At 46.5% G+C, this 15,465-nt stretch overlaps 1 protein-coding gene across 8 annotated transcripts in view; it reads right to left on the bottom strand.

The window, feature by feature from the left end:
• CABIN1 (calcineurin binding protein 1) overlaps positions 1–15,465 on the bottom strand; it is a 157,193-nt gene that overhangs the window by 85,732 nt on the left and 55,996 nt on the right. For all 8 annotated transcript variants that reach the window (XR_008993846.1, XM_057492208.1, XM_057492206.1 and 5 more), the window contains 5 exons: positions 14,501–14,616; positions 9,203–9,364; positions 8,157–8,363; positions 7,800–7,945; positions 653–914 (listed from right to left, as the gene is read on the bottom strand). Coding sequence is in view for 7 of the 8 variants with exons in the window: in XM_057492208.1 (XP_057348191.1) it covers positions 653–914; positions 7,800–7,945; positions 8,157–8,363; positions 9,203–9,364; positions 14,501–14,616 (893 nt within the window). In the remaining variant the exon portion in view is untranslated. The remainder of the gene's footprint in view (positions 1–652; positions 915–7,799; positions 7,946–8,156; positions 8,364–9,202; positions 9,365–14,500; positions 14,617–15,465) is intronic.

Here is a 15,465-nt window from a genome sequence, read left to right as displayed (position 1 = left end):
CACACGTCCCTTCACAGGAGCTCCTGGCTTGGGAGCCAGAGTGGAGAGACCACTGTTCCGAGCCCCCCGGGTCTCTGGCCCCTCCTCCCTAAGGTTCTGGCGTAACGGCAGGGAGGCTGCAGCCACTTCTCTTCTCATCTCAGGATCCTGCTCTCCTGGGACACCTTCTGGGTCATGGTGTCTTCCTGCCACACCAGCCTAGACATGCCAGTGTGGCTCCTTCACTTCCATCTCCAGGAGCCAAGGGTGCCCTGCTAACACAGGCCTCGCGCCAGGTACCCAGCAACCCATACTGGGGGAACACCCTACCAAAAAGAGACTTCAAATTTCCCACAAGAACTCCAAACTTTTCAAGGACTCCACAAGTTCTTTGGAAGGAACAGGGAAGAGTGGCTACTTCTAGCAGCCGACACACCTCCCAGGCCTGTCAACTGCCCTGAAACTGATGGCTGAGTCATGAGAGCCTGGCCCTGAATTTGCCAACGCCAGACAGGTGTCCAAAACCAGGGGCCAAGTCATCACTGGTCACAGTGTGGCCTGAGTCTCAGAGTGAACCATCCACGGCTCCCAGCATGGTCGTGAGCACAAGAGCAGAGAACAGACAGGACAGAGCTTTGCCAACTGAGGGTGCCCCAGTCAGAGAGCGCCTCACCTGCTGCACAAGCTCAGGGGGCAGCTCCACTCTCCACTGCTTCAGCTGGCGCGAGGCGAAGGAGTGCAAGGCGTAGGACATGGTGCCGTACTCGATCCACAGGGACAGGTTGGAGCTGCTGATCTCCAGCGCCCGCTGGAAGCAGTTCAGGACAGGAGTGGCGTGCTTCCAGATGGGCCCGTCGCTCTTCAGCTCATTGGAGTTCAGCTTATCCTGAATGCGACTGGCCCGGGCCAGGGCCATGCCTGCCCAGGAATCGAACCTGAGGCACGACAACACCACCAGTAAGCATGCTGCTGCCCTTACAGCACTGCGGACACAACAACCTGAAGGGCAAGGCAGACAGGCACTGGGGGAGCCCGCACCCCAGACCAGGGCCCAGAGCCCACTCACTAACTCCATGCCCATGGCCTGCCCAGCCGTGTCTCTGGGCCTCAGTTCCTGACCCAGGAAATATAGCTAAGACCTACCTCAAGAGCAGAGCTGCTGGGGCACAAGACATGTCACCTAGCACTTCCCATGGGAGCCAGCGACTGGTCTGAGGGAACCACCCCCAGCCCAGGCCAGACTGCTCACTGGCACAGACGGGCTCCGGGACTCGGCCCCGCTGTCTGCAGGGGTCACCCACGCAATGCCTCTGGTGGAAAGGAAAAGGGATGCTCGACAAGGCATCACAGTAACGGCCCAGCCTTGGGGACTGGGAAGCTCCTACCCAGCTGCAGCTTTACTTACCTGCACTGGCAGGGCCTGCCACCCACACCCTCACTGACCTCAAGCACAGGCGGCCCAGGTCCCCGAGCTGGCTGCCACCTAGCTTCTACCTGGCTCTCTCTCCAGGACCCCGAGCAGATCCCCTTCCACCTCAGTTACCAGAACAAGATGGACAGCGAGGGGACCACACAGTGGCCGCGACCTAACCATTCTGACATCACCTGAAAGGAACTGATGGGGTGAATGAAGGAGCCCCTCTGAGAGGATGACAGTCACAGAGACACCAAGACTAAGATGATTTCAGGGCACTTGAGAGAGTCTGGAATTTTCTGGGAGCTTGTGCAGAGATCAGAAAAGGCAGCAATCAAATGACAGATGCTACCCTCCACATGCCGACAATTCTTCTGGTTTTTTTTTAAATTAATATTTTATTAAGGTATTATGGATATATACTCTTATGAAGGTTTCACATGAAAAAACAATGTGGTTACTACATTTACGCATATTATCAAGTCCCCCCCACACCCCAATGCAGTCAGTGTCCATCAGTGTAGCAAGATGCCACAGATTCACTATTTGCCTTCTCTGTGCTACACTGTTTTCCCCGTGACCCCCTACAGCATGTGTGCTAAACATAATACCCCTCAGTCCCCTTCTCCCTCCCTCCCCCACCCACCCTCCCCCACCCCTCCCCTTTGGTAACCACCAGTCCCTTCTTGGGTTCTGTGAGTCTGCTGCTGTTTTGTTCCTTCAGTTTTGCTTTGTTGTTATACTCCACAAATGAGGGAAATCATTTGGCACTTGTCTTTCTCCACCTGGCTTATTTCACTGAGCATAATACCCTCCAGTGTGAGTTTATATATTTTGGATGTTAACCCTTGTCAGATCTGTCATTTACAAATATATTCTCCTATACTGTAGGATGCCTTTTTGTTGTGTTGATGGTGCCCTTTGCCATATAGAAACTTTTTAGTTTGAGGTAGTTACATGTTCATTTTTGCTTTTGTTTCCCTTGCTTGAGGAGAGGTGTTGAGGAAGAAGTTGCTCATGCTTATATTCAGGAGATGTTTGCCTATGTTGTCTTCTAAGAGTTTTATGGTTTCATGACCTGCATTCAGGTCTTTGATCCATTTCGAGTTTACTTTTGTGTATGGGGTTAAACAATGACCCGGTTTCATTCTCTTACATGTAGCTGCCCAGTTTTGCCAACATCAGCTGTTGAAGAGACTGTCATTTCCCCATTGTATGTCCATGGCTCCTTAATTCTATATTAGTTGACCATATATGGTTGGGTTGTTTTTTGTTTTTTCTTTTTTATTAACGTATGATTGATATACACTCTTATGAAGGTTTCACATGAAAAAACAGTGTGGTTACTACATTTACCCATATTATCAAGTCCCCACCCACACCCCAATGCAGTCACTGTCCATCAGTGCAGCAAGATGCCATTGATTCACTATGTCCCTTCTCTGTGATACAGTTCTCCCCGTGATCCCCCACACCATGTGTACTAAACATAATACCCCTCAGTCCCCTTCTCCTTCCCTCCCAACCTGTCCTCCCCACCCCTCCCCTTTGGTAACCACTAGTTCATTCTTGGAGTCTAAGTCTGCTGCCATTTTGTTCCTTCAGTTTTGCTTCGTTGTTATACTCCACAAATGAGGGAAATCATTTGGCACTTGTCTTTCTCCGCCTGGCTTATTTCACTGAGCATAATGTCCTCCAATTCCATCCATGTTGTTGCAAATAACAGGATTTGTTTCTTTCTTATGGATGAATAGTATTCCATTGTGTATATGTACTACCTCTTCTTATCCATTCATCTACTGATGGACACTTAGGTTGCTTCCATATCTTGGCTATTGTAAAAAGTGCTGCAATAAACATAGGGGTGCATATGTCTTTTTGAATCTGAGAAGTTGTATTCTTTAGGTAAATTCCAAGGAGTGGGATTCCTGGGTCAAATCGTATTTCTATTTTTAGTTTTTTGAGGAACCTCCATATTGCTTTCCACAATGGTTGAACTAGCTTACATTCCCACCAGCAGTGTAGGAGGGTTCTCCTTTCTCCGCATCCTCACCAGCATTTGTTGTTCTTAGTCTTTGCAATGCTGGCCAGCATTACTGGTGTGAGGTGATATCTCACTGTGGTTTTAATTTGCATTTCCCTGATAATTAGTGATGTGGAGCATCTTTTCATGTGCCTGTTGGCCATCTGAATTTCTTCTTTGGAGAACTGTCTCTTCATATCCTCTGCCCATTTGTTAATCGGGTTATTTGCTTTTTGGATGTTGAGGCGTGTAACTTCTTTATATATTTTGGATATTAACCCCTTGTCAGATCTGTCATTTACAAATATATTCTCCCATACTGTAGTATGCCTTTTTGTTGTGTTGATGGTGTCCTTTGCCATACAGAAACTTTTTAGTTTGATGTAGTCCCATGAGTTCATTTTTGCTTTTGTTTCCCTTTCTCAAGGAGATGCATTCAGGAAGAAGTTGCTCACGCTTATATTCAGGAGATTTTTGCCTATGTTGTCTTCTAAGAGTTTTATGGTTTCATGACTTACATTCAGGTCTTTGATCCATTTTGAGTTTACTTTTGTGTATGGGGTTAAACAATAATCCAGTTTCATTCTCTTGCATGTAGCTGTCCAGTTTTGCCAACATTAGTTGTTGAAGAGGCTGTCATTTCCCTATTGTATATCCATGGCTCCTTTATACTATATTAATTGACCACATATGTTGGGTTTATATCAGCACTCTCTAGTCTGTTCCATTGGTCTATAGGTCTGTTCTTGTGCCAGTACCAAACTGTCTTGATTACTGTGACTTTGTAGTTGAGCTTGAAGTTGGGGAGAATAATCCCCCCTGCTTTATTCTTCCTTCTCAGGATTGCTTTGGCTATTTAGGGTCTTTTGTGGTTCCATGTGAATTTTAAAACTATTTGCTCTAGTTCATTGAAGAATGACATTGGTATTAATAGGAATTGCATTGAATCTGTAGATTGCTTTAGGCAGGATGGCCATTTTGACAATATTAATTCTTCCTATCCATGAGCACGGGATGTGTTTCCATTTATTGGTATCTTCTTTAATTTCTCTGAGTGTCTTATAGTTTTCAGAGTATAGCTCTTTCACTTCCTTGGTTAGGTTTATTCCTAGGTAGTTTATTCTTTTTCATGCAACTCTGAATGGCTTTGTTTTCCTGATTTCTCTCTCTGCTAGTTCATTGTTAGCACATAGGAATGCCACAGATTTCTGAGTATTAATTTTGTATCCGGCAACTTTGCTGATTTCAGGTATTAGATCTAGTAGTTTTGGAGTGGATTATTCAGGGTTTTTTATGTACAATATCATGTCATCCACAAACAGGGACAGTTTAACTTCTTCCTTGCCAATCTGGATGCCTTTTATTTCTTTGTGTTGTCTGATTGCCGTGGCTAGGACCTCCAGTACTATGTTGAATAGAAGTGGGGCGAGTGGGCAGCCTTGTCTTGTTTCTGATCTTAAAGGAAAAGCTTTCAGCCTCTCGCTGTTCAGTATGATATTGGCTGTGGGTTTGTCATATATGGCTTTTATTATGCTGAGGTACTTGCCCTCTGTACCCATTTTGTTGAGAGTTTTTATCATGAATGGATGTTGAATTCTGTCAAATGCTTTTTCAGCATCTATAGAAATGATCTTGTGGTTTTTGTCCTTCTTTTTGTTGATATGGTGGATGATGTTGATAGATTTTCAAATATTGTACCATCCTTTCATCCCTGGAATAAATCCTACTTGATCATGATGGATAATCTTCTTGATGTATTTTTTAATTCGGTTTGCTAATATTTGGTTGAGTACTTTTGCATCTATGTTCATCAGGGATATTGGTCTGTAATTTTCTTTTTTTGTGGTGTCTTTGCCTGGTTTTGGTATTAAGAGTGATGCTGCACATGCCGACCATCCTTAACCCACTGCTTCACTAACTTAAAAACTGGCTAACTGGCTAACTGGCTTCCTGCCTATCTGACAGTCCCCCAAATGGGGTGAGGGCCTGGGAAAACTGATATGCTCCGTCTGCTTCTGCTGCCCTCCAGGCACCCAAGGATGACAAAGTGCAAACCGAGGAGTGATAAAGAGCCCTGAAGGCGTGAGTGTTAACAAGAGGAGAGCAAAAAAAGGAAAGCTGCACCCCTCATGCCAGGTCTGAGGGCATTTTCCTCCTCAGGGCCTGGGGACTCGGGACAATGGAGTTTTCCCAGCTCTGCTCAGGTGACCCTGGGGGAGGGCGCATGGAACAAGCTGTGCCTCAGACAGAGGGAACCCCGTCAGGGACTTCCCACCAGGCCAGCTCCCTTCATGCTGAGGAGTTCCTGTTTTAAGTCCTCCCCCAATAGCTTCAGCAACTCCCTTTGCCCTCACCTGGAGGGAAGGGACCACATCAGGGTGTGTGCCCATGTGCCTGCATGAGCGCCAAAATGGAGACAGCCCTCTCCTATCATGAACGCCAAGTAACCAAGAGCACACAGATACACCATTACAAAAACTTAAAATGCTCCTTTATTAAGCAAGAGCCATGTCTGATGTGGGTTCCTGATGCTAGCAGAACAGTGCACAGCCCCCACTCAAGGAGTGCGGGCCTACAGGGTTGCCGGGTGGCCTGAGGGCTGGCGATGACGTGATCTCAGAAGGACGATGAGTCCAGAGCCTGTGCATGGGGCTCATGCACGTGGAGGGCTGGCCTAGTCCCAGCACTGGGCTCAAAGTCATTTCGTTGGTAGATGAACAAGGTGTATTGGGGCCTATTCCCATTTCCCCCCTCCAAATGCCACTCGTAATGCCTGCCCAGCCAAGTTAGTCTAATTCCAACTCAGCAAGAGCAGAAGGTGGGAGAAAAACCTGTCACTAGCATCATCACAGTTTTCCCGTAGAAACCACCAACAAATACCACAGCCAAAACACTCTGCCATTCACCCAGTCATCTGTCATGGGTCACCTGTACCCAGTAGGCTCCGAAGATTTAAGGGAAAAAACCCAGTACCTAACTTCCATTGTACCTAGCACAGAAAATGAGACAGAGGCCATCTCCGCTGATGTCTGCCTGTTGGAGCCAGAATGAAGGGGGCTCAGGCCAGGGCCACTAAGGCCGTCCTGGCCCTGGGGCCAGTCCTCACAGGAGACGCTGCCCCTGGCAGGGCTGCCAGCAGGCCAGGCCTGGCAGGTTGACGCCTCTGAACAGGTGCATGTGCAGGCTATTAAGCTGTTATGACCCTCACTTTTTTGACTAAGGGGCCATCAGGAGACAGGTACCACCCCAGGCTCCCAACTCCCTGTAGACAGGGAGGTTTACCACTCCCACTTTTCCGACACAGAGGCAGAAGGTGCAGAGGAAGTGACTCCTCACTGTCCTGCACAGTGAGCCCTAGTCCACCTGAGCACAAGGCTGTTCCACCACAGCAGTCCACAGTGGCCCCAGAGGGGACAGCCAGGGCCACTGGCAGGTGGCTGTCTGCCTGGAGTAAACCACAGGCTGAGCAAAACAGGGTCTGGGAGAACCTCACCCAAACGGTATGTAAATGCCACCTGGCCTCTGCTCACAGATCCCAGCCCCAACCACCCCCCCACCTTGGCCGGCTGCATCTGGACAAGGCGGAGCTCTGTTTTCTGGAGGGAAGGCAGCCACCCTGGGCTGGCCCCTGAGTACTTAAAGGAAGGCTGCCTATAGATCCTACTCTGTACCCCTCAGATACAGGTCAGCCACACAGTGTGGCCTCATTTTGACCCTGACCTGAGGCTTACCTCCTAGGTATGGCAGAAATGTTTCCTCTCAGTCAAGTAAATCAGACTTTATGAGCTTTAGCAGGGCCCTTCAGGCTGAGCAAGCCATCAGCACATTTAAAGAAAAAGCCCCCAGGACTTCACAGGAAGAAAGCATGAGCCTCACAGTGAGACAGTGGGGCAGTGGGGTCTCTTATGTTCACCTCCACAACAACCCCTACTGCCAACGGTGCAACGCATCGAGCAAGGAAAGACTTTCTGCCTGGAGAGATCTGATTCCCCCTCCCTGCCACCAAAATAAGAAAACAGCCGTAATTAAAGACACTGCAGTGGAAGAAGCAAGAGTGCACAACGGCTGACTTTCCAGGGCCAAGAGCCAGAAAAGGGGGCAGCACACACCCAACAGAATGGGGCCAGACAGCCTCGGACCCAGTGCCTCGGACCCAGTGCCTCGGACCCACACACATGTGCCTTCTCTGACCCCAATGCCCATCCCAGGCATCTTCTCCACTGTTCCTTTTATGCAGAACCTGCCTTTCCTACTGACTGCAGAGTGCTAAACCACTTGCTCAGTCCTTTTTCCCTGGTCTCTCTGCCATGGGACCAGTGAACAGCCTGCTAAGCTCCGGTCACCCCAGCCCTCCCTGGCTGGCCCCATGCCCAGGTCACTGACCGGTTGGGGCAGATGCAGATGTCATGCATGTAGAACTTGATGGCCTTGGACTGCTCCTTGTTTTTGAAATGGTAATCAGCCAGGAGGTAGTACAGCTCATTCACCACTGGAGGGGAGGGGTCAGCCCCTTCTGGGAGGCAGGGCACCTGGCAGGTGAGGGAGTAAGGATAGGGAGAGGCAGAGTCAGGGTCTCAGATGTGACCAGAAGTGCTGCAAACCCTTTGCATCAGCACAGGACAGACCCCTGGCTTTTCATGGCCTTGACCTGAGGTGCAGAAAGAAGCCAATGAGCCTCAGCAGTGGTGCTGGGGGAGAGGGTGATAGAGACAACGCAGCCCTGCTGCACTCAGCTCCTACCTCAGCTGAGGTCCCCTCAATGTAGGTGGACACTTTGTCCAGGCTCAGGGCTGGCCTCTCGGTACGGGGCACGATGGTGGCAATTCTCTTCAGGAGATTGGCCAAGTCAGCAGACACGGTGCTGGTCTTGTAGCTGTCAAATTCAGGAAGGGTCTTCGGTTTAAAATAGTCAAACATAAACAGTGCATCCTCCCATATGAGGTCCACCTTAAAAAAAGACAGATCATAGAGTAGTCAGGGTAAAACACAAAGGGAAAAGTTCTTTCATGGAAACAACATAGACAAGGTTACAATTTATTAGCGAGCCTAAAACAAGTCCCATATACTTCTAAAAATCTACATGCCCACTGTAATCCCCAAACCCAAGTGTCTGGAGAGCAGAGAAGTGCACAGCGCAAACCTGGTCTTTATACAGACAGATGTTGGAAGCAGAGGGCTGCACTCTTTGAGTCCACATGGCCAAGCCAGAGGTTGTGTCCCATCTCAAGCAGAGACCTTGCACAGGCCACTGACTCTCTCCTCAAACCTCAGCTACCTCACTGGTCACTTGGTTGACAGATAGCACCCAAGGGTTCTGGGCCAGGGTGGCTCTGCACTCTGTGTGGGGCCCAGAAGGGGTCCTGCCCAAAGGAGCTTACGCTCAGGGGATAGAATCCGTAAGACAAAAGAATGACTGACGGTATTGATGAGCCATGAGACACTACACCTGACAGTGCTCTGAAAACGAAACAACAACAAATGAAAAACCTCTGATGAGTTATTCATATTATCCAGACTGGAAAAAAAAAATCTCTTAAGAATTTGCCATGCTGCATTTCTGAATGATCAGCCAACATTTATGAAGCTAGTTTTTGCAAGGAAAACCCTTTCCCTCTGATCAGACTACCGATGAGAACATCTCCGCATCCTCCTGATGCAAAGCCACATAGGTCTGCAGAGCTACATGTCGCAAGCCTCCTGTCCTCTGGGGGGCTCAGAGCCCCTGCTTCTCTGGGCAGCCCTCCTGCAGGCAGAGGAGGGAGTGGCGGCCCCTGTGGTGCCCTCACCTGCGGGGCGGAGTGCTCCTCCAGGTACCTGGCCTTGCTCTTCTTGCTGGGGAAGCTGTACAGGCAGTAGAAGCACTGCTCCAAGGCCGTTTCCAGCTCCTCCTTGTAGGGGTGTGTGTCTTCGGAGGCAGGTGCAGCAAGTTCCTTCTGGAGAACTCGTACCTGCAACAGGCAGGAATAGACACCTGCCAAGAGGGCCCACAGCCTCCCTGGCAGTGGGGCCCCAGGAACATCGCCTCTCATCTATCAACTGGTAACCTGGGGAGGCTGCATCTGTTGGGCCTGTTTCCTGGAAAAGGCCTGTTACCTCATACCCATTCTGGGCACAGCTCTGGCACAGCAGCCTCCTAAGGGACTTGCCAAGCTGCCTTCCTTCAAGTATGCCCAGTCAGTTTCTACCTGCCACTTGAAGGGGATATTACATGCCCTTTGGAAACGTCTTTACTCATTTATTTAGTTACCCATTCGTTTGTTACCCAAATATTTACAGAGCACCTCCTATTGCCAGGCACGGTATGACATACGCCTTACTTTGAAGAGTCTCAGCCTCCAATAGGGCAGCAGTTAATGCTAGAGTTATAATGTAAGATGGCAAATCCCATTAGGGCTGAGGAAGTCTCTCTCAGACAAAACGTCAATGAGGAACACAGGGGATGTGAACATCACAGTTAACAAGTGTCATCTATGGAGATTAGATCCAGTGGCTTTTATTACGCCCAACTTTCAGCAAATACACATTCTTTTCAAACATTCATGGGATTTTACCAAAACTAGATAAAAAGCAAGTCTCTACAAATACCAAAGACAAGATATACAGACCACATCTTCTGAATTTAATTCAGTAAAATTAGAAATCAATACATAAGGATAACAAATACCAAAGGTCAAAACTTATGGCATAAAGTTAAAATGTCCTTGGGAAAAACTTGTAACCTTTAACACGTGTATTAGAAGAGTAAACACTGAAATTAGCTTTTTCCTCAATAAGTTGGAAAAAACACAGTAAATCCAAAGAAATAATAAATACTAAAGGGGCAATTAATGAACAAGAAAGCAAATTTAAAAATCAACAAACCAATAGCTGCTAGTTTAAAACACTAACTTAAATAAACCTCCAGAAAGACTGATTTACAAGAAAGTGGGAGAGGAAGCACAAATAAATTATTTTAGCAATGAAAAGGGGCATAACTAGAGGTACCACAGGGACTTTTAAAATCACAGGCAAACATCATGAACAAATTCATGCTTATGTGGACACTATCCCAAAAATATAATTGATTTAAGAAGAGAAAATCTAAATGGACCTATATTCACCAAAGGAACAGAGTCAACAGTTCAAACCAGTAGAAAGAACTGAATCCAAAGACAAACCCTCATGCAGACGAACAGAAGATGGAGGCGACCTTACAAATCAGTGCAGGGAGAAGCCTCTCCAGTGACTGGTGTGAGTCAACTGGGCACCCACATGGGATGTAAGACGGATCCCTGCCTCATCACGAAGAAAAATAAAATCCAGATGGAATGAAGACCAGATACGAAAAATGAGAGTGAACTTTTAGGTTAACAGACTTTATAATCTTGTGGGAGGAGAGAATTTCTTTAAAAAGCACTAAAAAAAATCACAAACCATAAAGGAAAGGACTGATAAATTTGACATCAAAATTTTTTAATTCTGTAAAAATGCTCTAAGAAAGCTAAAAGATATGCCTTATAAAATTGAAGTAGAACTAAATATACAAACGTACACATACACAAATGCATATCAAAGTGATGACACATATATATCAGACAAAAGATTGGAAATCAGAGTACATACAGAACTCCACAAATCAATAGGAAAATGAAAAATAACCTAATAGAAAAAAGCAAATTATATAAACAGGCAAATCACCAAAGAGGAAACCCAGAGGGCCAATAAACATAAAAGATACTCAACATCATTAATAATCATGAAGTATTAAAAAGAAATTCAGAACAATGAAATGCCCCTTCACCCTCTCAGACGGGCATCAGCGCTTGCCAGCAGCATCTAGGGCTGACAGTGATAGGAGGATTTCCCATATTGCCCTCAAAAGTATAAAATTAGTTCAACTATTTGGAGAACAATTTGAAAATCGTTTTTAAAGTTGAAAATATGCAAACTCTGTGACCTAGTAATTCCTTTTATAGGAATCCACTCACAAGTACCCATAAAACAACTTGGTGGTAGACATCAACCATAATACTGTTTATAACAGACAAAAAAATGGATAAACACCCTTAATGCCATTAAGAGAATGGATTTTAAAAATCATGGTAATACTTACAGCTGAGTGACGTAATGTCTAGGATTTGCTTCAAAATAATGTGGTATGGATGGGGGAGGGCTACAAGGGGAGCAGCTATGCATCATGAATTAATAATTATTCATCAATGCTCAGTGTATGGACTTACTATACTATTATTCCTACTTTAACATATAATTGGACTTTTCCATACTAAAAAGTTGACAATTTTGATATACTCACACAATATCCTCTAAGCAATTAAAATGAATGAACCAGATTTGTATCATTATGACTATATCTCATTGAATCAAAATGAATAAAAGAAAGCTGCAAGAGGTTACATACTATAAGATATTCTGCATGTAAAATTTAAAAACCCATACAACTATATATTGTTTACTGACACACAGTTTGTAATAGCTAGGTATAAAAACATGGACAAAAAGACACCAAATTCAAGGGAGGGAGAGAAAGTAATAAAAAACATGTTATCTTTCCTGTAATAGTTTATTTCTACTAGAAGACAAGTTTGCAGCAAAAACAGCTGATGGTTAATGTGAACACAATCTGGGTGGTAGTACACTGGACACAGTGTAAGAGGGACTGTCCAGAAGTTAGTAAAGCCTCCATAGGAGAGGGGCCACCTGAGTTAAGTGTGGATGGAGGATAAGGATTCGTCAGCCTGAACAGAACATGTGAAAGAAACACTAACTGAAGGAGAGACGAGATCCAGGAGGATTACCCCTCGGAGAAGATTCCCACTCCACCCAAGAAGAGGAAACAACCCACACAAAAACATGTGTCTCCTTTATGTTGGTCACAAAGCACTCTCAAGACACAGCCCTTGACGTGCAGACCACGATCTGGGGCAACGAGTAGAGGTGGTAATAAAGTATTCACCAACACAGGAACCTCCACTGCACCCAGAACGATGAGTGCCCAGCAAGCATTTCTGGATCAATGAATGAATGTCTTCATGTTTCAAGAAACATGTCTTCATTCATTCAAGAAACATCAATTGGGCAGTAATCTGTGTCACACACTGCTTAGGGCGCTAGGGATGCTTCAGCCAGAAATACAGAAAAGGTCCGTGGTCTCGGGGATGCTATCAAATGGAGGAGGGGCACATGACACAATAAGAAATAGCAGGGCTGCCCAGCAATAGATGGGACAGAGAGTGTCAGAGCCAAGGAAGACCTCTTTGAGAAGGTGCCTTCTGAGCTGAGACCTGCACCAGCAGGAAGGAAAGGAAAAGCCAGATATGCACATCCTAGGGAAGAGGGTGGCCAGGTCCTGAGCACAGAGTCAGTCACTAAGCAGCAGCTCTATCCTCAAAGGTAAAATTGTTACAAGAATAGGAGGAATCGAAAGGCTGGGCCTGGAACAGCAAATTAGGAGCTATGAAATGGAACATGGCAGTACCCATATCACTTCTATACCTTCAACTTCAACTGGCAGGTCCTGGCAGCTAGAATTCATGCTCCAAAGAAGAAGCAGACTTAAAAACACCAGGAGTAGGCAATCCCATCATGCCCCTGCAGCTGCCTGTCCCTCTCAGTGCCACTCCTGCCTGGCCCTGGCTCGCAAAGGTGCTAACCCATTCCTGACTCCCCCCAGTCAGCCTAAGGGTGACTGCCTGGTGGAGGTGATCCTATAGAAACTGACACTGTCCCCACACTCTCTAATTGGGATAGGGAAGGCAGAAGGGAGTTCCTGATTCTGGTAGCAATACACTCAGCTGGCACGACTCCTTGAAAAATGCTCCTGGAGCATGGAATTGACCCAGGGTGAGCACCCTGGAGGTCCTTAGAGCCCACAGGGCGGACCACACACTTAGGCATCCACAGCTGGGGGCTGGAGCTCACCTCAGACCCTAACCAGTTCCAGGGCCCTGAGCCAGCCAGCCTGGTCTCCTGGCCAAGCCTCCAACATCCTCAGCACAAGTGCTTTGCAAACTGCCGAGCCCTACACATACAGGAGCTCTATAAATACTCAATCTCATTTATTCATTCATTCAACCCATATTTATGAAGCCTTTACAAGGGCTAGGTGCTGTGCTTGGATCCAGCAGGGAACAAAACTAACAAAAATCCCTACCTTCACGGAAGTTACATTTCAATGGAAAAGGCACACAATAAAAATAAATTAAGTAAGTTATGCAGCATGGGCATGCTGGAAGATGGCATGAGCTGTGGGAGAGTAGAGGAGGAAGACCGAGAGGACTGGGGAGGGAGGTCGCGTTGTAGGGAGAACGCTCACTGAAAAGGTAGAGCACAAGGTCAGCAAAGCTTTTCCTGAAGTGCCAGATACTAAATATTTTAAGTTTCAAAAGCCATGTGGACTCTATCGGAGCTACTCACCCCTGCCACTGCATTGCAAAAGCAGCCGGAGTTAATATGTAAATGCTAAAGGTGGCTGTGTTCCATGCAAACATTTATTCATAGACACTGCAGGCTGGGCTGGGTGCCCCTCCCAAGCTCTGTAACCTGCCTGTGTCCTACTGGGCCTCAACCTCAACAGTGAGGTTTGGGACCGGAATCATGCTGCTTGCCCCCAGTAAGCCCAGTCACTCACAGCTGGCAAGTGAGAGGAAGCCTACTGTGCTAAACATTTACTGACTGACTGAATACAACAGCTACTCACTGAGCAACTACTACTTAGTACAATGAGTGGTTCCTGGCAAACAGGACTCAATAGGCAGTGGTGACTGTAGTTACGACCCTACTGGAGGGCCCGGCCCTACGCCTGACACAGAACAGACTCCATAAGGACTAGTGGATTTAAGTTCATCTGCAGGTCAATGCCAGGTCCAGATTCCCCTGAGCTGCATGCACACAAGGGAACCAAGTCTGACATGCTGGCAACTTTCGGTAGCCACATACACTTTGTGAGTGTATGCATCACATACACCCTGACTCACGCAGTGAGTCAAAGCACAGTGGACCCCAGTGCAGGGGGAGGCCACACAAGGCCCAGGGTGCCAGCCACGCCCAGCCCCACCAGCAGCCCTGGCCAGGTGGGCAACACTTACGTAGAATCGCAGCAGAGCCCCATCTGAATTGCAGCACCAGGACCTCCTGCCCAAATACTCATGGGCTGTGTTGAGCAGCATGAGAGAGGACGGGAGCATGGGGGTCTCAGCCATCACTGGGGAAAGACCAGACCAACAGACACAGACTTAGTGTGGTGACATGGGTGGGGGCTGCGGGGCTCAGTCTCTCCTCTGTGGGCTTTTCTGTCTTTACCAAGGTGGCTTCTTTCTTTCCTTTTTTATATTTTTGTCTTTTTAAATAAGTAATGACTTGAGTGGCTTTACCAAAGCATACATGTTTACCCCAAAACAACTCAAATCATACAGGAAAACAAGGAAGAATGCCTCATCCACCAGGTATCAGCTCCCAGATAACCCGACACCAACATCTGGGAAACATCACTGTACTCCTCTTTCTGGGCATATATGACACATTTTGAAAGAAATGTTCTAATTTGTTATAATTTATAACAATGGAACCCATACTGCATATACCAGTGCTTAAAGATTCTTATAGTTAGGTCTACTTGAATATTATAGAAGAAAAAAAGAACATCTAAATTTCAGTTACATATTTTGTCACCACTAGAACGATTACGAGTTCCTTAAAGAGCCTTCAGTGTGTTTGAAAAACTGGGCCATAACCCATTAATAACCCTGTAACTGGCATTTTAAAAGAGGATTAGAATGGAACATATTAGAACAGAAAATACAAATAGGGACCACACCCCAGTAGAATAAGGATTCTTTCATGAAAGTTGTTTTGTACTTTTTACTATTGGTCAGTACCAATCATAAATGTATGAAAGGCACTGGTTTAAAAAAAGTCAGAAAATCATTAAGTTCAAGCCTTTCCTGTTTTTTATGGTTTTTAAATTTAGTTTCCACTTCAAGAACATCAAGTGCCTCCCTATTGTACATACAAATGACAGCTTTGTAACATTCCTTCTTTCTCACCATATCCC

The sequence above is a fragment of the Manis pentadactyla genome, chromosome 14 (genome assembly GCF_030020395.1).
Source record: "Manis pentadactyla isolate mManPen7 chromosome 14, mManPen7.hap1, whole genome shotgun sequence".
Lineage (NCBI taxonomy): Eukaryota > Metazoa > Chordata > Mammalia > Pholidota > Manidae > Manis > Manis pentadactyla.
This window is presented reverse-complemented; position numbering and strand designations above follow the sequence as displayed.